Source organism: Caretta caretta, chromosome 6 (genome assembly GCF_965140235.1).
Source record: "Caretta caretta isolate rCarCar2 chromosome 6, rCarCar1.hap1, whole genome shotgun sequence".
Lineage (NCBI taxonomy): Eukaryota > Metazoa > Chordata > Testudines > Cheloniidae > Caretta > Caretta caretta.
In genome coordinates, this window is record NC_134211.1 from 84,364,589 (window position 1) to 84,390,853 (window position 26,265).

Consider the following 26,265-nt stretch of genomic DNA (forward strand, 5'->3'; position numbering starts at 1 on the left):
CTCCTGACTTCTTGCTCTACAGAAACCTGCTCAAATTCCACTGGTTGGATAGCCACACTGTGCTGTTTATTAGGTTCCACTCACCAATATTTTTCCAGTCCCATGCAGCAATGCTATTTACAGTGTCCTCTGTGCTTTTCCCCAGGGCCTGAGAGAAGCAGAGATTCCTTTCTCTGAGAGCTCTGTGAGATAGCTCAGCTAGCTCCATTCCCCTCCCCAGTCTATGCTTCCTTCCTATGCCCTTCATATCTGTCTTGAGCTGATAGGCTAATAGGCTCTTTAGCTCACCCAGCCCCTGCCTCACACCAGATTAGATAATTAACTCCAATTACCCCATTCAGCCTTCCAAGGCTACCGGTAGCAGAATCACAATCCTGAGCAAATCCCACGGGTAGCAGGGACACAGTCCACTCCTGCCTTCTTGCACTGCAGAAACCTTCTCAGGCGCCACTGGTCAGATAGCCACACTGTGCTAATTATTTAGGTTCCCACCACAGATACCTTTCCAGTCCTGTGCAACCTTCCTCAAAGATCTCTGTGCACCCATGCTCAGCTAACCCTGTTCCTTTCTTACTACTCTTTAGCTCAGGCGTTATCAACCTTTTTCTTACTGAGGCCCAGCAGGGGGGAGGGGACCCTGGGCATAGGTGTAATTTGACTTCTATTTTGGGGGGAAAGGTCTGGCAGGGCTCAGGGGTCCAGGGACAGAGCACCACCTCCACCCCCTGACTCACCTCAGCAGGCCACCAAATAGTATAACTCAAAGGAGGGAGTAGGCTCAAAAAGTTTTAAAACCACTCAGGGTGCAGGAAGGGAGTAGCTAGGAGTTGTGTGCAGGCAGGGGGTAGCTCAAAGTGTAGGGAGAGGGTAGTTAGGGGCTGTGTGCCAGGAGGGCTCTCCCTGCGGTGGCTGATCCCCACAGGCTCTGCCAGCCCAGGAGCCAGATCCCCTCTCCCAGGCTGCTCTTACTGGCTGCATGAGCAGTCAGAGGGGACTGGGAGCTAAGGAGCAGCCGCAAGCCCGTACACCAGCAGCCGACGGGGGAAAGGCACAGTTACCTGCTCCATGGCACCACCACGCAGAGGAGCAGTTGCTCCGCACTGGCTTCCCACCTACAACCTGGCCAGAGGGCTGGGCCTGAGTGGGGCTGGGGGAATGTGGGGGTTGAAGCTGCCCCCAGACTGCCCCACTCTGGGTAAGATACTGCAGTTTGGAGGGCGAACACCATTGTGCCCCCCCAACTCTGCTGGGGCTCAGGGCTTCAGACCCATGTGGCTCCTACTTCGGGGCGGAGGGCCAGCAGCTTCAGCTCCGCGCTGCTCCCAGCTTCTAGGGAGGGGCCTGCCGACGAGCACCCCCGGGAGCACCAGGTTTCTGAGGTGAACCACTGCTTTAGCTCACCCATCCTGTCTCCCCCACCTGATTAGGTAATTAACTTCAATTACCGCAATCAGCCTGGGGGGGGGAGGGAACTAATCAGTGGCAGAGTGATCAGAATGCAGCCTTACTTATTAACTCCCTGCGCTCAGGGAAAGGGTCTTGGGAGAAAGAATAAACATTGGTGGGATTTCTGGGAAGTAGGAGAGAGTTAAGATTTCATACAGATAGAAGTCAGGATGGAACAAAAAGAGACTAAGGGATTGGGGTGGGGAGGGGGTAGGATGGAAACTAGGTACAGTATGCTGTCTCAAGCAGGCTGGTGAAGCACTTTTTGGAAGCTAAAGATTTCACCATAGGAGAGAAAAAAGGAGATCACAGTGCAGGGAGAGGGGAGGGTAGGAAAGACTGAAACATGAAAAAGAACTTGTGAAGTTGGAAATGTTGAGTTGTGGATGCAACTCTTGCAGCACTTCAGGGAGGTGTCCCTAGTGTTAGGGCCCTGCAAGGCATATGCCATTCCTCTTTCCTTCCTATGGTGCAATAAGGAAGACTTCACCCTCTGCTTGTATTTATGATGCACCTGTCAGCACAGTACTTGAGTGAAATAGCACACTATTTCAACACACCACTTGTATCAATCTAGAGCAGGGATCTCAAACACACGGCCAGGGGGGTTATTTTCTGCTGCTCGCCAAGCCTCCCTGCCTAACTCCAGGTTCTTCCCGCCACCAAGCAGCTGCTGGCAGCACTTAAAAGCTTTCCAGGAGGGAGCGGGGAGCCGCTCACTCAGGGGATGAGGCGGGGATTTGGGAAAGGGGTTGGAATGGGGGCAGGGAAGGGGTGAGGCCTCATGGAAGGGGTGGAGTGGGGGCAGGGCCGGGGGGTGTCAGTGATGCAGCCCTCGGGCCACTGCACTAGTCCTCCTCACGTGGCCCTCGCTGTCATTTGAGTTTGAGACTCGGGATCTACAGTAATACAATGCAATTCTCCCATGCAACCCTGCTTAAACCTTACAAGCCCAAGTTCCTCATATTTTTATATCTTTTCCTGTTTGAATGGCTACACAAAATGTGCATTTAACTAACTTTTTTCTTGTCTAATTTCACTAAGTTTGACCAAGAGATATTTGCATTAAAATTCATTTGTGTTTTCTATCCCAAAACACCTTAAGAAACCAGCAAATGAAAATAGCCTCTATTTCCAGGCAGGCTATATGATATAGTATATAGAATACAATATTAAAGTCTGTCAATATTTATATAGCAAGAACAATTAATACCTGACAAAAGACTCTAACCCTCCCAATCCCCAAAGATATTACAATTGGATATTGCTACAGTTCTGATCCTATTTATGTAGAGACGCATCAGTGTTTAAAGAAGGAATTAAAAGAAACACTAGTCAATCTAAGTTTTCTGATATTAAAGACTAAGCCATTCAAGTTGCAGATAGACAAAATGTAATTTTAAGGATTGGAGAGGCCAGTTGTTATAACAATATGTGTTGTGAAAATATATACAGTATAAGAATATTTTAATTTCGTGTATATGTATGTTTCTTTCATCAAAAAAGCATATCAATAAAAGATGATCACAGTTCAGTTCCTGGCTCTATACAGAATTCCTGTCTGACCTTGGACAAGTCATTTAGTCTCTCTGTGGCTCAGTTCCCCATCTATGAAATGGTGATAATGGCACTTCTCATCTCCCTCCCTTGTTCTGTCTTTATTAAATCTATAAAATCTTTGGAGTAGGGAGTAGCTCTGTGTGTTTGAACAGCACCCAGCACAATGGAGCCCTGATCTCAGCTGGGGCCTGTAGGCTTTACTGTGATACAAATAATCATCACATTTTAAATCCTTTTTTACAGGTATAATCTGGTGATTGAGGCTAAACCCTAGAAGCTGTTACTATTAAAAGGCTAGTTGTGGGCAGTGGCGGATTTAGAGGTAGTGGGGCCCTGTGCCCAGCTTCATTTTCAGGGGCCCCCCCTCAGGACTCAGCCAAGAAAAAGAACACACTCTTCTCCCCCCCACCCGTTTTTTCACTCTTTTTTTCTTCACCCTCTTCCTATATTAGTAGTAATGAGAGGTAAATGAAATAAAGTGAGGTACCTTGATTGGGGCAGCTTCGACTTCAAGCTTATTAGCAGATACCTCAATTAGTTGCATATAGAATGCATATACTTGGCATTCTTGTGGTGGAACACCTGCGGATGTTCCTAACTTAAAATATATGAAGCTATCAACTGGCATCTTATGGTTACCTGTCAGCAATTTAGTCATATTTATTACAGCATTCTATCTTGTGATATCTTATGATCTAAGGTTACTCCTATGTAGCAGCTTATGCCAACGCCCTTTTAGCCTTAGGCCTTGATTTGCTTAGTTAAGCTATTGTCTTACAGGCCTTGAGGTTGTAGACTCATTGCATTACTTTCTTAATTTATACCTATGCCTTACTTAAATACATATACCTATAAGTTGCAATATTACCGGGGCATACATCTCTCAATGATTATGAATCTTGACAAGTTACAAGCTTACTGTAAATACCTTACCTGCTACTCTTTAAGGATAAATACCCTGCAAGATGTGTTTGATGTAATGAGTTTGTCAGGTTTGAGATCCGAGTTGTTTGCAAAGAACCGGGAACCCTTTGCCAGGGACCCTGTGTCACAACATTGCTGCAGTCAGAACATGACAGGGACTCTGATCCTGTTTTGAAGGATTTTGGAACAAAGATAGGGAACGTTTTGGAAGAAATTATTCTAAAGAACTATGTAATGCTTGGATCTCTCATTAGCCATACACAGCAATAAGTTATTAGCATTCACACCTCTCTGTGTATATTTAATGTCTTGGAGATGTGTAGGTGTTCCCTTTGGGAGTGAGGAAATGTTTGTTAACCTGCTAAAAATGAACATTCAACATTGTTGCCATGCTAGATCAATCTTTTTACTGTTGGGGGGCAGTAAAAACTAAACCTTTCCACATATGAACAGTCTGTCTAAGCAGAAACCCAGGTCCTCTACTTCTTCTTTGAATGGAAAGGTCAGGCACATGGGAGTTGTGGGTGGGAGAATACCACCTTCACAGCATCATTCTCCATTTCCCTGAACTTGTACAAGCCCTTCCTACAGCAGAACACATGCAGCTAGATAACTAACTATCTTTAATGTTGGATCATATTAAAGAAGTTCTGTATTAAAATCACAAATGAGTTTGATTCCCCATAGTTCAAATTCCAGGGTATTACTAATTAAGAGGTCTCTTGGTTTTTGGTACTGTTTCTCTCCCTCTATGTGTGAAACTTGCAAGCTGCTAACAGTGTTAGTACATTCTAAGACAGAGTCTGTTCTCAAAGCAATTCACAGAGAGAGAGACTCAAAACAATACTCTAACAACAGAAACAGCACCCAGAGACTCCCCGCCCGTTTGTTGTATTAACAATTGTGATTAAAATAGAGATAGAGGATGTATGTGGATGGATGCTTGGTGTGGATAATAACTGAATGATCAGGGAGGTGCCAGCCTAAGAATCCAGTGTCCATCGGCTGAAGAAGGCGTCAAGTGGAAATAACCAGAGGACCCCCCGGAGGGCAGACTGGAATCCACCCAACAGCCTCAAGAATGGGAGAACCAAAGGACAAGATAACATCTTGGAGCTGTCAGGAATGTGCTATCTGCTGATTGATTCAGCAACAGCATGATGAAGCAATTCCCATAGACTGGCATAGGAAGAAATTCCTATAAAAATAGACTCTAAAAAGTGAGAACTTTGGGGGTCTGATTCTGCAAACCAACTTCCAGGAGCATCAGGTGAGCATCTGACAAGGCCCTGCTCCCTCCTCATGTCCAGGCCACCTAGCCAGTGGCTTGGCATGAGCAACTCTAAGGCTGGTAACTATGATAACAACCTTGCAGAACCTGTGTGTGTGTGTATGTTTGTATGAATGAATGTGAGAATAAATTTGAGATTGAATGGAATGTTATAACTATAACTAACTGCTTACTATGATTCTTTCTGTATTCACAATAAATGTGGTATTTTGCCTTTTTCCCTTTAATAAGATCCTGCTGGTTTTTATTTTATTGGTACAACATTAAGAGGTATCAGAAGGAAGGAACCTGACAGTGCTAGCAGCCTTTCTACTGGCTCCCTGACCTACTGGGGGGCACTGTCCTAGCTCATGCAAAATTGACACACACAGGTGATTGCAGTCAGAAGGCACCATTTTTCTTCCTGTGAAATATATAGTAAATGCAAAAAAAACTATCCCAACTTGTCCCCTGCACAGACAGGGGAGAAACAAATGAATACCTGCCTGCGGGAGGCTTCAAAAGGATGTGTGCACTTAAGAGACATTCGACCAACCTGACATAGCCACTCCGTCAGGTAGAACAGCTTTTTCTGTACCCCAAATAAAACAGCAAGGATTCCCCATCTAGATGTTCTCACTCTTTCCACTAAGTGAAGGTCCTGCAGCCAAAACAGGAATCCCTAACACCACAGCTTGATAAAATGAAACCAGCTATCCAGCCAAAGGGGGCCAAGGGAGCAGCTAGAAGGAATACAGAAGCACAGGGGCTCCCATTCAGATAGCACCGGCAACTGATGGCTTCCTAAAAATCCATCCAATTCTAGCAGGTACAGTCCCTGCTTCCAACATGGGAATGATCCAGTGGAAAAACTCTACAAGAACCTCATTGTTTCCTGTCCCCATTTTGTGTTCTTCCCCATTTAAAAGGATTCCATCAGTGTAACAGTGCTCGATACTCATGAGAATAGTCCCAACTGAGTGAGGGTAAGGGGTGTAAAACTGGGCCTAAAAACCAGAAAATGCACAGCTTAATTACCAGAGCAATGTAGCCATGAGTATTCTACATATAAACCTTCAGTGCAGCATTATGGCAGTGCAACTGGGTCTTGATCCTGCAAGATGCTGAGTGCTCTCAGCTCCCATTGAAGCCAATGGGAAATGAGAGCCCTGATAACCTCAAGGAACTGATCAGCACCTTAGGGGACTGAGTCATTTTTAGACACACAAATTATATAATGTTGAGTTACGGTTGAGCAACCTTAACTCTGATGCCTTGATCATATACATCCCAAAACTGCATCTGTGCTCCTCATTCACCATACAATGTCCAGAAATAGTCTAAGTATAAAAACAGCATTCAGGGTTATTTTTATTTATTTGTACCACCTCAGGTATACATGCAAAACATTGCAAATGTATTGTAAATGTATTCTACATCTGTTTTCATGACATTGCCCAATTCTAACTTGATATATTGCTTCTGCAAAATGGTTGCATATTTTTAATTACATAAGAACATTCCATTCTTTACACACACAAGATTAGCTAGCACCAGCAGGAGAGTGAATTTGTGTGGGGGGGTGGAGGGTGAGAAAACCTGGATTTGTGCTGGAAATGGCCCACCTGATGATCACTTTAGATAAGCTATTACCAGCAGGACAGTGGGGTGGGAGGAGGTATTGTTTCATATTCTCTGTGTGTATATAAAGTCTGCTGCAGTTTCCACGGTATACATCTGATGAAGTGAGCTGTAGCTCACGAAAGCTCATGCTCAAATAAATTGGTTAGTCTCTAAGGTGCCACAAGTACTCCTTTTCTTCTTACACACAAGATTGTAAATTCTAAAATTTACAGGTATAAGCCTTTAGAATTTTTTTAAACTGAATTATACCCAAAAAAGGAGGGGGATCATTAATTTCAATTTTTGATGTGAGTTCCCCTAAAATGGTATTAAAGTTCATAAATTATGTTTGTATCAAATGTGATGTTCTTTTTGTGAAAGGTAATAAAATGGTTTATTTAAGTAAAATGGTCATGTGAAGAATTACACTGCTGTAAAATATTGACCTGAAGCTCAATTTATTTCTGACATCCATAGATATTAAGGTCAGAAGGGACCATTACGATCTAGTCCGATCTCCTGCACAACGCAGGCCACAGAATATCACCCACCACTCCTGCGAAAAACGTCTCACCTATGTCTGAGCTATTGAAGTCCTCAAATCGTGGTTTAAAGACTTCAAGGAGCAGAGAATCCTCCAGCAAGTGACCCAGGCCCCATGCTACACAGGAAGGCGAAAAACCTCCAGGGCCTCTTCCAGTCTGCCCTGGAGGAAAATTCCTTCCCAACCGCAAATATGGCGATCAGCTAAACCCTGAGCATATGGGCAAGATTCACCAGCCAGATACCCAGGAAAGAATTTTCTGTAGTAACTCAGATCCCACCCCATCTAACATCGCCTTTAAAACTAAATTTCTCATATGATGCATAATTTATATTCACAAGTGCTAAATATCTAATTATGTTAAAATTATAGCACATGCACAGTAAGCAAAAAAACAGAATTAAATATGTTGTAGTCTATTCTACTTAATAGTTCAAAACACTATTACATGAATCCACATATGGAGGGTCAGATTTTAATCTCACTCCAGTGTAATTAGCTGTTATGCCAGTGTAAAACTGGCTGAAGTAGGATCAGACTCAGACCCATAATTTTCACTTGTATCACATCTTCTGTCCAGACATCCTAAAGTGCATTATAAATATTAAGGGCCCAATATTTGTTCTTTTGAATTGTTAAGCATGCAAAATATATTTAGTTTGCACAATTACTGTGACTCAATCAAATCAGGTAATTAAGCACAAACTCAATCAAAACTGCACATTGGCTTCCATTATTTGCTTTGCATGTACAATCACGGTAATTGTATGCAATTCTATAACTATTTTAAAAAAATTAAGCTTTAAGAACCTCTCCATTTTCATAATTGAAACTTGTAAGAGTGAGGCTACAGCCCATTTCTCCTGAGACCTAGTCTTGTGCTCAATCACAAGAAGCCAACCTGCAAGTTTTCCTGTTGCTCTTTCATTGTAGTGCTTTTGCAGTACAGAGAAGAATTTTTATTGTTTTTATGTAAATAGATTATTTCAGTTATAAGCATCTACAATATTACGAGACTTCTAGTAGCTGCAGATAAAACGTTAAGCTACATTACTGTATTTGAAAAAAATAGTATGCTACCACATAACTAAGCACATAACATAATTCAATGGCAAAAAAAAGTATGTTAACAGAGTTAAGGTTGCTTGGTGGTATATTGTCCCCACACAGAACTCAGAGTTTAGTGAAACTCAAACTTCTGAAAACCAGGAAATGCAGAATTGTGTACTTGGTATAATTAGTAGGGCACAGAGGTTTTATTCCAAAGGGTATTGTCAGTAGCGAGCTGGCTTCCGAGAGCAGTCTATGCATTTAGACTCCTCCCAAGAGGAGGAGAAGGGTGGTGGCGGTTGGGGAATCCCTCCTAATGGGGACAGTCATCCATCTGCCATCCAGACCAGGAACCCTGAGCTGCGTGCTGCTTGCCTGGAGCTAGAACTCAGGATGTGACTGAGAGTCTGCTGAGACTCATCAAACCCTCAGACCACTACCCCTTCCTACTTATCCACGTGGGCAACATACTGCCAAGAATGACCTTGAGCGGACCGCTGAAAAAGGTGGCTTTGAGAAGGAGGATAAAAGAGTTTGGGGCACTAGTGGTGTTCTCATCCTTCCCCCCCGTTGAAGTAAAAGACGCAGGCAGGGACTGCTGAATCATCAAAGTTAACGCGTGACTATGCAGGTGGTGTTGGAGAGAGGGCTTTGGCTTCTTCGACAATGAGCTGATGTTCCAGGAAAGAGGATTACTGTGCTAGGATGGGCTCCATCTATCAAATACTGGGAAGAGCATCTTTGGACACTGTCTGACTAACCTGATAAGGAGAGCTTTAAACTAGGGGGGATGGTGACAAAAAACTGGCCAATGCCCATCTAGATTTAAGTAAAAAAAAAAAAGATAAGAGGGGCTAATTTCTGGAGAAGGGTCTAGAAATCACAACTACATGAAAAAGACAAAAAGGAAAGCAACAGGGCAGTCTGCAAAATATCTCAATGCCTGTATACAAATGCAAGGAGTAGGGGGATGAACTGGAAGTCATAGTATATGAAGAAAATTATGACTTAACTGGCATCACAGAGAGTTGGTGGGACAACTCCCATGACTGGAGTACCAGCATTGAGAGAGAGAGAGAGAGAGAGAGAGAGAGAGCGCGCGCTAGCTTGTTCCAAAAGATTATGTATGGGAAAAAAGGAGGAGATATTTGAGCTTGTCATAAATATAAAGGGAAGGGTAAACCCCTTTAAAGTCCCTCCTGGCCAGAGGAAAAATCCTCTCACCTGTAAAGGGTTAAGAAGCTAAAGGTAACCTCGTTGGCACCTGACCAAAATGACCAATGAGGAGACAAGATACTTTCAAAAGCTGGGAGGAGGGAGAGAAACAAAGGGTCTGTGTCTGTCTGTATGCTGCTTTTGCCAGGGACAGAACAGGAATGGAGTCTTAGAACTTTAAGTAAGTAATCTAGCTAGGTATGTGTTAGATTATGATTTGTTTAAATGGCTGAGAAAAGGAGTTGTGCTGAATAGAATGACTATTCTTGTCTGTGTGTCTTTTTTGTAACTTAAGGTTTTGCCTAGAGGGATTCTCTGTGTTTTGAATTTAATTACCCTGTAAGGTATCTACCATCCTGATTTTACAGGGGTGATTCCTTTACTTTTATTAAAAGTCTTCTTGTAAGACAACTGAATGCTTTTTCAATGTTCTAAGATCCAAGGGTTTGGGTCTGTGGTCACCTATGCAAATTGGTGAGGATTTTACCAAACCTTCCCCAGGAAGTGGGGTGCAAGGGTTGGGAAGATTTTGGGGGGAAGACGTGTCCAAACTACATTTCCCAGTAAACCCAGTTAAAGTTTGGTGGTGGCAGTGGAAATCCAGGGGCAAAGGATAAAATTAATTTGTACCTTGGGGAAGTTTTAACCTAAGCTGGTGAAAGTAAGCTTAGTAGGTTTTCATGCAGGTCCCCACATCTGTACCCTAGAGTTCAGAGTGGGGGAGGAACCTTGACAGAGCTGTACGTCAAGAATGTATACTCTTGCTCTGAGGTCCATGGGGAAGTGAGCAACAGACCTATTGAGAGTCTCTGGGTGAGGATAACAAGGGATGAGAACAGTAGCAATGTTAGCTACTATTATACACCACCAAATCAGGAAGAGGAAGTGGTTGAGTCATTATACAAGCAGATAACAAGATTAGCTAACACACATGACCTAGTATTAATGGAGGATTTTAATTTTCCTGTTATCTGATGGAAGACTATTGTAGCAAAACATGATATGTCCTGCAAATTCTTAGCATGTGTAGGGGACAGCTTTCTGATTCAGAAAGTTGAGGAAACAACTAGGGGGTCACCTATTTTGAATCTAGTTTTGACCAACAGGGGTGAATTAGTTGCAAACGTGAAGGTGATCAGGAACTTGAGGGGAAGTGATCATGAGCTGATGGAATTCAAGATCCTATGAAAAGGAGGACATGGAAACATCAAAACAGACACTGGACTTCAAAAACAGCAGATTTCAACCAACTCAGAGAAATAGTAGGCAAGGCCCTATGAAAAGACCAATTAGGAAGAAAAGGAGCTGAAGGGGGCTGGCCGTTCTTAAAAGATGTACTAGGAGACGCTCAACATCAAGCAACAAAGGGAAAAGAACCACCACCACAGGAAGCCAACGTGGCTGCACAAGAAGCTTTTTAGCTATCTAAAAACCAAAAGAGATACATACAGGAAATGGAAGGAGGGGCATATCACCAAGAAGGTATACATGGGAATAGTGCAAGTGTGTAGAGACAAAATCAGGAAAGCCAAGGCAAAGAACGAGTTACGGCTGGAAAAAAATGTTAGAGACAACAAGTAGTCATCAGGGGCAGTGGATGAACCCCCTCTTTAGGGAAGCCAGCCTGGCAGCTGTTCCCCTTCCACCAGACCCTCATGGGGCCCACCCCACACAGCCTGAGGAGCCCCAAGACACCCCCCCACACACACATAGCTGGAGCAGCTCTGGCCAGCCCCCTCCCCCTACAGTGCCAGGCCAGCCCCAGTGCCTCCTCATGCGAAATTCCCCCGCCCGCACCCACTAGCCCAATTCGGCCTTCCCCCCTCCCACCTGGCCCAAGAGAAGCCCTGTTCTGCCAACAGGCCCGAGCTCCAGGCCACTAGCTGCAGCTGAGCCCCCACTGGCTTCAGGGTAGAGTAGGAGGGAGTCTCCCGGTGGAACATGGGCGGGGCCACATCACGGCTTAGGGGAGGTTCAGCCTGCCCTGGCCTTTGATATCCACCGTCCATGGAAGGAGTTCTTCAAATATGTTAGACAAAAAAGAATGATCAAGGACAGTGTGGGTCTACAGCTCAATGGAGAAGGTGAGCTGATAACGGAAGATGATAGGAAGGCAGAGTTGCTCAATGCCTACTTCGCTTCTGTGATAAATGGGGGGGGGGGGGGGGAAGAGTAACTCCTTTTGATAAGACACCCAGCCAGCCAGTTAGCTGTAAAATTCCTCTTGGTAGCTGTTCTCTACTTTCTTTACCTGTAAAGGGTTAAAAAGTCCCCCATGTAAAGAAAAAAGTGGTACCTGACCAAAAGAGCCAATGGGAACACTAGAACTTCTTAAAGTTGGGAAAAGCCTCTCTCTTTGTTTGGTTGTTCTCTCTGGGCTGCAGGGACATGGACCAGCAATGCTATCAGCAGGGATGCTGTGTAAGCTTTGAATCGGGTATGAAAAATTATCTTCCATACCTAGAAGGAATTATTTGGATAGGGAATGTTTAAACAAACACAATCAGGTTTATTTCGGCTTGTGGATCTCCTCTGTGCTAACCCTAGATGCTTGTAACCTTTAAGCTGAACTCCCAAGAAAACTATTTTGGGTGCTTAATTTTTGGAATTGGTCTTTTAAAATCTAGCAAAAGCCTAAGTACCAGATGTATTTTCTTCCTTTTTGTTTTTAATAAAATTTACCTTTAAGAACAGGATTTGGATTGTTGTGTCCTAAGAGGTTTGTGCCTATGCTGTTTGATTAGCTGGTGGCAACCGCTAATTTCCTTTGTTTTCTTCTCAGCTCTTCCCCAGAGATGGGGTGAAAGGTTTTGAGGGTACCTTACAGGGAGGAATTCCCAAGTGCTCCTTCCTGGGTCCAATGGGTTTTTTTGTATTTGGATGGTGACAGTGTTTACCAAGGCAAGGTCAAAGAAAAGCTGTAACCTTGGGAGTTTATTACAATCCTGGAGTGGCAAGTATTAATTTTTTGAGTGCAGAAGGTGGGGGCCTTCAAGGATTCTAAATGCCAGAGTGGGGAATTCAGCCTTACCAGCTTCAGTCTTCTCACAAAAACACCACATGACCAGACAACTAGCAAAGTTACCATAGTCAATAAAGAGGAAGGGATGCAGATCGGCATAAGTAAAGAACATGTCAGAGATCTTCTGACCAATTTGAATGAATTCAAATCAGCACGGCCAGATGCTATTCACCCGAGGGTACTGTGAGAATTAGCTGAAGAAATCTCAGCGTCATTGGAAATAATATTTACAAACTCATGGATGACAGGAGAGGTCCCAGAAAACTAGAGAAGGGATTAATGTAGTGCCCATCTTTAAAAAGGGGAGAAAGGAGGAGCCAGGAAACTATAGACTAGCCAGCCTGACTTCAATGCCTGGGAAGCTACTAGAGCAATGTTTAAAACATTAAATTTGCAAATACCTGAAGGATGAAGGGGTAATCATTAGCAGCCAGCATGGATTTACCAAGAACAAATCATGCCAAACCAGCTTGATTTCTAAACAGGGTAACTGATTTGGTGGATAGGGGAAAATGCTGTGGACATAATAAAGGCTGAAGGAACTGGGTATGTTTAGTTTGGGAGAGGACATTAAGGCGAGATATGATAGTCTTCAGATACTTGAAAACCTACCATCATCAAAACCCATTTACAAATGTTTTCTCACTTAAAGCCATTTTTACACGGACAATATTCTGCAGCATTTCGGTCACAGAATAAAAGAGTTCCCAAACACAGATCATACAATCTTAAAGTAATTGCTAGTTGGCAATGAGAAATACCTCTCACAGGAAAAAAGTCTATGGCAGGGGATTTTTTTCCTTCACCCTCTAGTCTTATGTTTATATGGCCAGTTTTTTAACTGAATGAAGACAATTCTGCACCACTTGCCTCTGTATCGCCATATCAGTAATACTAATGCATTAGCCTATTGTGCAACCAGACAATATGTCCCAAAAGAAATTTTTCCTCAGATGCCAAAGCTTTCATTTGTTAGCTTTTGGGATAGTGAAAATTATTAAATCTGCCGTCTTCTGGATACCAGAGGTGACAGCCTTCTGTAATATCTGCAAGTCAGGTAAAAGTTAAGCCAACTAAAGATAACAAAAATAGTTTTTAATAGAACAAGTTATACTCAGTTAAACTGAAAATAAATGCACACACTATTTTAAATATAGAAAAAGCATCTTACCATTCCTCACTGGAATGCGTATTTAAGGGAATTAAACCTTGTCGTCATGTTGACTATTGTCTAACAGCTGTGCATTAATTAGGCATGATGCATTACGAACTACTTGTGCAACTTCCATTAGCACCAACAGGAGCTGCATATCTTTGGACATAATTTCGCCCACAGTACCTATTCTTACTGGGACAACAAGACAGATTCTTTGGTTAACATCATTCCCTTGCCCCATCACCTGTGTCAGTTTTATGCATTCTGCTCAAAACACATTAACTTCTAAAAATAAAGGAAAAAAGTTTTGCATCAGTTCTGCTTTTAGTTTTTATTTTTAAAAACAAAAAAAAATATCCTCCACCTTAGAAAGTCAGGTTGTTGCCATCTTACATTTCAGAATACAAATCTGAAAAAAGTTAAGAACATAGACAGAATTTCAGCCAAATACTCAGCTTCTTATTGTTGTAGTTTTAACTTAAGTCCACTTATAAACTTATCTTTTGGTCATTTGTAACAAGAATATGTTCAAATGTGTTTGGAACACTAACTGCAATAAAGAAGTCAGCAGTGTAATTATGTCAATGAACATAGGAAAAAACTCCTCTCCATCTGCACAGAAACATAATCCTTGGAAGACTAGCATTATGTACAAGTACAGTTTAGTTAGAACATTAAATTATCACAAAATCTTGAGGGCCTAGATGCAGTTCATGAAAGAATATAAGTCCATTAGTCCTTTTGCTCCAACTTTGGAAAGACTGCATCTATAGTTTTATCCTAAACATGATGAATGAAGTGTTACCTCTGTCTCATCCACCCCTCTTCCTCCATCAGCTGGAATACAAAAGACTTTTTTGTTGCTAAAGTCAAATATAGCAATATGCACAAACATTTTGTTGGACAAAGTCTGGAGAGCAGACAGTACACCTGAGTTGAGGTTTACAAACTACTTTTCACAAAGTTAAGAAAATACTGATATCAAAGTACAAACAATTACAATGTTAAAATACGCAAAACTATTATACAAGGGCAGCTTGTAAAATTAAAGTGAATGAACACAACACACGAAGTATGTCGTAGCTCTACACATCTGGTTTCCTCGTCTTCAGAGTCATAGTTGTGTGTTTCTTGTTCTGACATCTGTAGAAGTCTCGTTAAAACTAGGCAGTTGGATCTTCTTTGCAGAATGAATCTTAAATCACTATTACTTCTTGAATGTACTTTCTTCATCACTGTACAATTTCAAAGTAATGTAATATCGCCATGATGTGCTGAGGCATGAACACATAGCCAGTGTACAGCGCCATTCCAACAATGGAAACCAGCATAGAATCTGAGCAATAGCTAAGGAAAGCTGCAGTTTCGAATTTTATTCAATCACAAAACAAGAATGTTTTAACACTATCCTTCAAAACTATTATAAAACTTGTATAATTCTAAATTGTATATGCTCAACTGTATTCATGTATAACAGCTGTAGGAAAAAATCCATTGTAAATGTGAAAACTAGAAGACTGGTAAAATGACTAACTATATTATGAAAATGCCTTCCAGATTCTCTATTTTATTGCCACATGCCTTGGAGGTAAAAATAAAGTCCCCCCCGGGGGTGTGTGAAAGAGAGAGAGAAGAAACACATTAATGGGAAATAACCAGATTCCCTAAAACTTCTGCAGGTTCTGAGTTTTACCCTGTCAGCAAGAGCATTATATTTATGCTAATTCATAGAGATGGGGAGCTACACAAGATCTTTTAAAGATATCTATCTATATTCATACATATCACACATAGATATAGATGAGATGTTCATATTTGAAGAAACTAGTCTTTCAATGCTTATCCAAAGGATTCTCTTGGAACGGAATGGCCCAAATAAACTAAACCTTAATTTGTGCATACACCTGACTGGAAGGAGAATGGTCGTTGGTATAAAACAGGGAGTGATGAAACCTGGGTTCTGTTCCCAGCTGCCTGCCAGCTTTGGGCAGGTCACTTAGCTTCTCCATCTGCAAAATGGGAATAATACCTCACTCACAAGAGGGTTGTGAGGCTCAATTTATTTTTCAAGAGCACTTTGATAGAAGGAACTATGGTATTAGTATTAATTCCGTTAGACACCTGATCAGTATCTTATAAGTAGAACTGATCTAGATGTTTCACTCAAATCATAATACCTCAAAGCACAGCCTTTGTTTTAATTCAAGCTGTGTTTGTAAACTGTTAACATTTTATTGGAAGTGGTTGCAGCTCTCTGCAAATGTTTTTGTAGTATCTGGCAATCCACAAACAATGATTCTCAGGCTATAGTTTCACTAGCTTATGTCAAATATGAGGAGTGATAGCTTGGAAAATTCACATGATACACATTACCTATATTTGCTAATATTATCACTAGTCCTATGTCCAGTTCCGGGAAACTCAAGCCCAGCCTACAGAAATGCAATGGGATCGTAGTCATGTGGAGGCTGGGTTGACTCAAACCTGAACATTTCTGGATACACACAAAATTTTTTACGAACCCTTTTAAAATCAGACTACCTGGAATTTCCTCCAATCATAACATTAAAATTGGGTTTAATAAGCCTAATAAAAATACAGTACTATAAACAGAGCATTAGGTATTAAAGGGCCTGGCAGAAGTATCCAGTTACCACAGCTTCAACAGGAGCTGCAGGTGCTCATCAGCATCTCCAGAAATGAGGTCTACACTCTGTATATTTAACAACAAAAGCTATATGACTGTTTGGCATATCAGTCAGAGAACAAACATAGAAGTTGTACTCATTCACTAGAGTATTTTTTAGTCATGGTAGGTCATGAAATATTGGAATTTAAAAGCACTGGCGAGGGTCACCTCATAAATCCCTAAACTTTGACATGAATGCTTAGTCACAACCTTGGGATTCCAAGGTATCAGACAATGTACCACACTGATACTAGATCTACTTAGACCGTAAGCTCTTTGGGGAAGGGGCCGTCTTTTGTTCATTGTGCTAGATGCTGTACAAACACAGGTGTCCTGTCCATGACAGGAGCTCCTAGGTACTACCAAAATAAAAATAAATAATCTAAGGCCTTCTACCCTATGATAATGGCTCATCATTGTTAGTGCTAGTGGCAAGTGCTCCAGACATGATTTCTGTAGCAATGCTCTCTAAAGTTGAGCTGTTTTCATCCACAAGGAGAGCCAAGTGGGAATTAGTTGCTCAACTGTTTTCAGCAGCAGGTCCTAGTATCGACAAACTAGATCCTAGAATCAGATCTGAACTTATTGAGGAAAAAATGGCCGTATGATGATCAGGATGTTACCACCACTGAAACGAGCTCACTTCTGTCTATTACCCTCCGATACCCCCCAAATGATATCCAAGATTACAACAGCCAAAAAGTTTAGTTTTTCAGTTAGATTATTTTATGTATTTTACAGCACTTCATATGTAGTCAGTTTCACTGTCTCCCCTTTAGAGTTAGTCAGTTTCTTCTGTGTTATGCTTATCAGCAGCATATGGAATTTTTTAAAGGGGATAAGGCAATACACACCACATTTATTGAGAGTACAATTTAAGAATTGAAATTAGCATATGCTTTTATTTAAACACACACACAAGGTTTCACAGCAGGATTTTATAGTTACCAGTTTTTAAGAGTTGCTCCATCAATTTCAGTGGTTAGCTGAAACTAGGGGGGGGTGGGGAGGGGGCAGGGCCTTTGCTGAACGCATTTGAAGCTCCAACATTGATTCAGAATGAACCCAAAGACTTGTGTGGGAACTTATTCCTATAAAAGAACGGTGTACTGCCATGGGACTTTGGGTTTTTTAAATTGTACTCCATTTTGCTTATTTTGCTTTATACTCCATTTTGCTAGCCTCAAATTATTAAAAAAAAAAGTTCTACGTTTATTCTTTGCTAATTGTGTTAATAATTGTTCTTAAAAAAACTAAAGTTTTATGGCTTTAATTGCCTTATTTACTGTTTGGTATGTAAATAAAAAAAACAGCTGGGCCAAATGGTCCAAAACAAAAAAAAAAGTCAAAAGGCATCAACTTTATTATCAAAATCACCAAAATGGCAAATTAACAACCCTAAAGCAAAGGCAAACACCCCAAGAACAAAATAAAAAGTAAAGCCAAAAAAAAAAAAAAAACAGCTGCAAATAACTCCCAGTAACAAGCCAAATAATGCTAATTAAAAGCAACCTTAACTACCTCATAATTAACAGCTCCGGTGTAACACAGCAAGAACCAAAGACTTGTATGGAAACTTATTACTATAAAAGAAGGGTGCATTGCCATAGGAATTTGGGTTTGTTCTGCATCAACATCGGAGCTTTGAGCGTGTTCGACAAAGGCTCACCTCACCTCCCTCATGTGAGTTTCAGCTGGCCACTGGAACTGACCAAGCAACACTAAGGACTGGTAACTATAAGACTCCAGCTGCAGAACCCCCACCTTTTTTTTTTGGAGGAGGGGGGTTGGGGGGGCAAGGGTAAGTAAATGGAAGCATATGCGGATTTCAGTGCTTAAATTGTACTCTCAATAAACATGGTTTATTGCCTTATCCCCTTTAAAAAGATTGTATGCTTCTTATAAGCATAAGATCTGTTCCTGTGGATCTTATACAGAGGATTTAAAAAACAAAATAAAACTAGAGCTGTCGATTAATCGCAGTGAGCTCACATGATAACTCAAAAAAATTAATCGCGATTAATCGCACTGTTAAACAATACCAACTGAAATTTATTAAATATTTTGGATATATTGATTTCTATTACACAGAAAATACAAAGTGTACAGTGCTCACTTATTTATGATTACAAATATTTGCACTGTAAAAATGATGAAGAAATATAGTATTTCAATTCACCTCATACAAGTACTACAGTGCAATCTCTTTATTGTGAAAGTGTAACTTACAAAAGTAGATTTTTTTTTGTTACATACCTGCACTCAAAAACAAAGCAATGTAAAACTTTAGAGCCTACAAGTCCACTCAGTCCTACTTCTTGTTCAGCCAATCACTAAGACAAACAAGTCTGTTTACATTTACGGGAAATACTGAAGCCTGCTTCTTTATTTACAATGTCACCTGAAAGTGAGAACAGGTGTTCACAAGGCACTTTTGTAGCCGGCAGTACAAGGTATTTACGTGCCATATATGCTCAACATTCATATGTCCCTTCATGCTTCAGCCACTATTTCAGAGGACTTGCTTCCATGCTGATGATGCTTGTTAAAAAAATGTGTTAATTAAATTTGTAACCGAACTCCATAGGGGGAGAACTGTAAGTCTCCTGCTGTTTTACCTGCATTCTGCCATATATTTCATATTATAGCAGTCTTGGATGATGACCCAGCACACGTTCGTCTTAAGAACACTTTCACAGAAGATTTGACAAAACACGAAGAAGGTACCAATGTCAGATTTCTAAAGATAGCTACAGCACTCGACCCAAGGTTTAAGAATCTGAAGTGCCTTCCAAAATCTGAGAGGAACGAGGTGTGGAGCATGCTTTAAGAAGTTTTAAAAGAGCAACACTCTGATACGGAAACTACAGAACCCAAACCACCAAAAAAGAAAACCAACTTTCTGCTGGTGGCATCTAACTCAGATGATGAAAATGAACATGTGTCAGCCCACTCTGCTTTGGATTGTTATTGAGCAGAACCCATCATCAGCATGGACACATGTTCCCTGGAATGCTGGTTGAAGCATGAAGGAACATATGAATTTTTAGCACATCTGGCAAGTAAATATCTTGCGACGCTGGCTACAACAGTGCCATGGGACTGCCTGTTCTAACTTTCAGGTGACATTGTAAACAAGAAACAGGCAGCATTACCTCCAGCAAATGTAAACAAACTTGTTTGTCTTAGTGATTGGCTGAACAAGAAGTAGGACTGAGTGGACTTGTAGGCTCTAAAGTTTTACACTGTTTTATTATTTTTTGTACATAAGTCTACATTTCTAATTTCAACTTTCATGATAAAGAGATTGCACAACAGTACTTGTATTAGATTAACTGAAAAATACTATCTTTTGTTTTTTACAATGCAAATATTTGTAATTAAAAATATGAAGTGAGCACTGTATACTTTGTATTCTGTGCTGTAATTGAAATCAATATATTTGAAAATGTAGAAAACATCAAAAAATATTTAAATAAATGGTATTCTATTATTTTTTTAATCGTGCAATTACTTTTTTTAATCGCTTGACAGTCCTAAAAAAAACAAACAGCAAAATTTTAAAATATATAAAACAAACAGGCAAAGGGAATCGGGGCAGGTGTACTACCTGAAACTACTTTTTTTTTTTTTTTTTTTAAGATGACTAGGTATCAAGATGATGGTATATACTATTAACATCCAATGGAAATCTGACATTCCCAGCTTTCAAGTAGCTAATAGTATTTTAATAAACATAGTGGTTCACAAAATAGGATTATTCATATTCCATTGTGCTAGACACTGTACAGACACATAACAGAGAGCTTACATTCTATGTATAATAGACAGAAACAGGGGAGTAAACAGAAACAATAAGACAATACCAGTTGCATGATACAGTGATACTTAGATAAAGCCTTTATAAAAGTTACTGATTCCCTTCAACCAGCAATACTATATTCAGCGCTGGTCAAGGTCATTTTCGTAAATCTTGGACTTTAACTCAATGGGAACTTCAAAGCTTTAAAGAGATGTTGGTTCAAATTCAAGCCAGATCAATGTTAATAGCCATCTAACAGCTGTTCAGTGGCTTACATGACATAAGTTATTAACATCAGTTCACTATCTAGTGATATCTACCACAATCAGCAAACTCACTGAAGGACTCAGCAGGGAGTTCTTCAAGGACCATGCATGAAGTCGAAATAATGTTCTCAATCAAAGGACCCTAAATGGCTTTCATCTTTTAAAGACCTCTTTGTAGTCAAGTGTAGAGTTCATACTTCTCCAAATGCTTAACACATTACATTCTGTTCATTACATTGGCCAGCATCGTAAAAATTTAATTAAAAGTTACCAGCAATTGCAATTTAGCACACAAAGCAATTACTTCAATACAATAAGAAACCTGAAAGTTACATGTCAAATTAATTTTAAGCTATAACTTACAGGAACAAAAGTTGTTTGAATTGGCAACAAAATGAAGAGAACTGTATGCACACCATTACGTTACTTATATGTTTTGCCACAATCAGAAGATTGCTTAGCTGATATAAAGAGCTCGATGTTCAAGCCTAACTACTCTGACAAAACATAATGCTCATGAAGCATAGAAAACAAAGGTATTTCTTCACTGACACTAGACCTGGCATAAACAGAGCCAGGTACCATTGCTAAGGAATAGGATATCTCCACTGAGAAGAAAAAAGGAAAAGTAACAAAATATATACTATGTGGGTGTATGAGAACATAGATATCAAGTCCATCCCATGTTAATGCATTTCTGTTTTATATGCTCTCTCCATTTTGGAGATTTACATAGAAAAAAATCTACATGATTATGCACCTGTAACTTGGGCAAACAACAGTCCCTACTTTTACTAATGGAAGATCTTTTCTTTACAACTGACCACCACCCCTATAAAGCACCCTTATTATTACTATCACCACATTCTGTTTGTGACTGGTTAGATTAACTGACCACCACCCCTATAAAGCACCCTTATTATTACTATCACCACATTCTGTTTGTGACTGGTTAGATTAGTTTATCTCCTCATCTCTCTCAGTACTCCTTGGAGGTATTTTTAAAGGTCATCCATCAGAGAGTGGCCGCAAATACGAGGTGCCATTTTAACGAAGGATCAAGCAACCACCACATTCAGAATAGAATGAAAAGACATTATATATCACTCTCTAGAACAAGCTGCTCAAAGAAACACAATAATCTAGATACAGGTCTCTACAACTGAACCTTCATGTTAGAAGATTATTATAGTGAAATACATAAAACAAGCACATTCACCAACTACAGGATTAGTAAACATCAATTAAAAAAAGACACAGGGAGACAAAGCAAAATGGAAACCTAGAGTTGCAGGACTATGCACCACACATAAATTACTTGTTATATGCACATTGGAAAGGAAAATGTGTAAGTATGAAGGAATGCATTAAAGGTATTTCTAACTAACAGAAACAATTCCTCAAGTTAACAGAGAAAAAAGTTGCATAATTCTAGGGAAGGAAAAAGAAAGGAGAAATTGCATCAAGGCACAGCAACCTGCCTTCTGACTCAGAAATGAACTACATTGCTAAATGGCCAGAAGGGAGACTTGACACCTTACTGTTCTGAAAGATAATCTGTGTTGCTCTCTCAAACATTGACAACACTTGTTATAGTTTGTTGTAACAGATTGTGAATCTGAACGTAATTTAACAAGCAAGGAATGAGCGGATTAACAGATTCCTCACACATGGGTGAAAGGGTTCCTTCTTTGTTCACACAACAAACTTAACCTGTGGGACTAGGAAATAGTGCCACATTATACACTTTGCAACACTAACCCCCACCAAAGCCAATGTAGCTATAGACTGCTACTATTTATCAGTTATTTTATCTAAATACTCATACCGCCAGTTAGAACTGAACCTTGGGTTTTTAAACCACCAGCATAGCTATAGTGGGATGGCTAACAACCCTCAATGTAAACAAGGGCTAAGCACCTCCCAAGCATCAATTAAACCCATAACCATATGCCTGCGAGGAAAGTGTTATTGGGCCCATTTTACAGACAGGAAGGGGCACATTAAGCACCCATGATCAGAAAAGTGCTCAAAGACATTCTCAAAGTCTGGAAAGGCCAAGAATCAAACCCAGACCTCTCAGGTCCCAGTCTGGTGCCTTAATCATAACAGCATCCTTCAGAACAAAGGGGCTGAACGGATAGCAGGGCAGCTTGCTCGGGACAAAGGTCAGACCTCCCCACCACCACCCAAAAGCACCTCTCGCAGCTCGGCTGAGCTTGAAGCACCTCGCACAGTCCACACCACAGGGTGGGCACAGATACACAGGAGGGCGTTACAACAGCCCGGGGAGCAGAGCGGCGCACTAGGACCCAGCCCCCTCCCTCACGCCCAAAGCGGGGCAACAGGCCCTGGACCATCCACCGCCGCCCCACATCCTACCTTCCACTTCTCCGAGCGCGGCCATGAGCCCCAGCCCTCCGCGCCCCAGCCCCTCCCCCGCTCCCAACCTCCCTTCCCCCCCAAGGCTGGCGGTGGCCTCCCCGCACCGGCCCCGCCCATCCTCCTCCGGCACGCGCTGCCGGCGGCCGCTTAATTAACAGGACCCAGCCCCGCGGCGGCCGCGACCGCGGCCTCCGCCTCCCTCCAGCCCGGCCCGGCCGCGGGAGGATACTGAAGACCGTCCGCTCCCAGGGCTCCAGCATGTAGAGCGCGGTGACCAGCAGGTACTGGTAATACAGCCACGACACCCGCCCCCAGGCCGAGCCCAGCGCCATCACCGGACCTGTCCGCGTGCGGCCTCCGCAAACTGACTGAGCTGGGCCTGGGCGCGCGGGGAACGCCCTCCACCGCGCCCCGCGCCAGGGGCCGTGCCACAGCCAGGCCGCTCCGCCCCGTGGCGGCTCTGTTGGTAGCGAGCATGCGCTTGAGGACTGAGCATGCTCCAGAACACCCGCCGACGCCGCTGCCCTCTCTTGGGGTGACCACGCGCGCCCTGCTGGTGGGCTGAGCCAGCTGCAGTGGCTGCAACAGAAAAGTGGTGTTAAGGTGTACCTTAAGGTGCGCCCCAATGTATCTGGTGATGCCACCTATTGAGCTGCTAAAGGACACTTGATTGATTCCGTGAAATATTTTACATACGCCCTCCTGTCCAAAAATGATCATTATCAGTGTTTAAAAGAATTGCTTATCCGTTTATATGTCCCCGTAACATCTTATAGCAGGAAGCATATTCGGCTTGCCCTTTATTCGGATTCCTTGGACTGGACTGCATTTTTCTTGCAATCCACTGTTAAATGGAGTTTCACTCCTTTATTTACTTTTTGAAATTATATTTTTATTACTCTTAGATCTTCATTTACTTTTGTTAACATTGTGCAGATGAATGTCATGCTAGATAATAGATATTTTAATAGCAATCACTGGAAATATTAACAGTTGCTAGTAGCTTCTGCAATCACATCTCAGAAGTCACCTACTACAGGACAGGCCCAACAAAGATAGTAACAGAACGCTACTAGCCATCACCTTCAGCCCCCAGCTAAAACCTCTCCAACGCATCATCAAGGATCTACAACGTATTCTGAAGGACAACCCATCACTCTCACAAATCTTGGGAGACAGGCCAGTCCTTGCCTACAGACAGCCCCCCAACCTGAAGCAAATACTCACCAGCAACCACACACCACACAACAGAACCACTACCCCAGGAACCTGTCCTTGCAACAAAGCCCGTTGCCAACTGTGTCCACGTATCTATTCAGGGGACACCATCATAGGGCCTAATCACATCAGCCACACTATCAGAGGCTCCTTCACCTGCACATCTACCAATGTGATATATGCCATCATGTGCCAGCAATGCCCTTCTGCCATGTACATTGGTCAAACTGGACAGTCTCTACGTAAAAGAATAAATGGACACAAATCAGATGTCAAGAATTATAACATTCATAAACCAGTAGGAGAACACATCAATCTCTCTGGTCACTTGATTTCAGATCCAAAGGTCACAATATTAGAACAAAAAGACTTCAAAAATGGACTCCAATGAGAGACTGCTGAATTGGAATTAATTTGCAAACTGGATACAATTAGCTTGAATAGAGACTGGGAGTGCATGTGTCATTACACAAGGTAAAACTATTTCCCCATGTTTATTTCCCCCCCCCCCCCCCCCGCGCTCCTCGGACATTCCTGTTAACTGCTGAAAATGACCCACCTTGATTATCACTACAAAAGGTTTTCTTCCCCCCCCCCCTCGACCCCCCTGCTCTCCTGCTGGTAATAGCTCATCTTAAGTGATCACTCTCCTTACAGTGTATATGATAACACCCTTTTTTTCATGTTCTGTGTGTATATAAATCTCCTCACTGTATTTTCCACTGAATGCATCTGATGAAGTGAGCTGTAGCTCACGAAAGCTTATGCTCAAATAAATTGGTTAGTCTCTAAGGTGCAGCTAGTACTCCTTTTCTTTTTGCGAATACAGACTAACACGGCTGCTACTCTGAAACACATCTCACAGTAATTCTGCTACAGGTCCTCCTGTTTGCATTGGATATTAGGTTTTAGTTCTAAATTTTTGTTCTGTTCATATTTTAGGTAAAAGTTTATTCTTTTAGGGATCACATGACTTCAAGGCTGACTGAAATCCTGGTTTGCTGTCAAAACTTCAGTTTTCTTTGAGCCTCCAATGGGGATTGTCTTTAGCAACTGTTATTTTGCCTCTCTGAGTGCATTTTCACATGTCACCACTTGTGTGTAGAACTTGGTTCTCAAATATTCACCACAGGCCAGATTTGTAAAGTTTAAAAGCACCTAGATGCTTTTGAAAATACCACTAGTTGACTAAATACTTTTAAAAATCTCGCCCTAAGGGCACTGTACTATCTTGCATGAAATCCTTCTCAAAGGCAAATTTCTTCTGTATTTTTACTAAATATAGGTATACAACCCCAAGATACAACCACCAGTATTTAAAAATCATGAGTTATACACCCAAAAGTTATGATATTAAAATACATAAATATATACATACATACCTTTGGGGTTCTTTTAATTTTCCTTTTTGTTTCTGAGCCTTTAGAGCACACTAGCTTCATATTTATGCTGTTACCTCTCCCAAAGAATCCATATATTTGAAACAGTTGTACATGCCTATAACATTCAATACTGTTTTGGACTTCCAGTATCATGATTCCCCACTCCCTTTGTAATTGAAAACTTATTAAAAATTCCTATTTTTGTAAGTAATTCCTCACCCTGCAAACACTGAAATTCACACTTGACTCTTCTTGATTACTTCATTTGTTTCATACATAAATGTTGATTTTTCTATTGAATTGTTTATACTTCTAATTGCAATATTTTAATTTCATTTCCTTTTTGTATGCTACATATTTGGTTATCAAGTAATCAGCAGACAATGATCTTCAGGGTGTAGCTTCAAAAGGCTGGGATTTTGCATAACCAGAGATGAGAAATTTACATTCACCTCCCCCTAGAGATTCCCCAGAGAAACCACTTGACTGTGTTTGTCCCAAAAGTCCATTCTTATCTGGCACATTGTTCAGTTAAATATTAGATAAGTTCATGGAAGATCGGTCCATCAATGGCTGTTAGCCAAGATGGTCAGAGACAGAGCCCATGCTCTGGGTGTCCTTAGGCCTGTGACTGCTAGAAGCTAGCAGTGAACCACAGAGTGCATCACTCGAAAAATTGTCCTGTTCTGTTTGCTTCCTCTGAAGCATCTGGC

The 26,265-nt window shown here is 41.5% G+C and overlaps 1 protein-coding gene across 1 annotated transcript; it reads right to left on the reverse strand.

Annotated features, from left to right (window-relative positions):
- Nucleotides 1–14,115: 14,115 nt before the first annotated feature.
- SPTSSA (serine palmitoyltransferase small subunit A) lies at nt 14,116–23,407 on the reverse strand. The gene is made up of 2 exons (XM_048854044.2): nt 23,182–23,407; nt 14,116–15,146 (listed from the first exon to the last, which is right to left on the reverse strand). The coding sequence occupies exons 1-2, from the start codon at nt 23,282–23,284 to the stop codon at nt 15,043–15,045; spliced, it is 207 nt and encodes a 68-aa protein (XP_048710001.1). The 5' UTR covers nt 23,285–23,407; the 3' UTR covers nt 14,116–15,042.
- Between the last annotated feature and the right edge of the window lie 2,858 nt (nt 23,408–26,265).

Bases quoted from the DNA above. Each gene is read 5' to 3' on its own strand.
- SPTSSA (XM_048854044.2), bottom strand. From the start codon at position 23,284: ATGGCGCTGGGCTCGGCCTGGGGGCGGGTGTCGTGGCTGTATTACCAG. The intron at 15,147-23,181 runs GTATCCTCCCGC...GCTATTGCTCAG, and splicing joins CTGGGAGCGGACGGTCTTCA to ATTCTATGCTGGTTTCCATT.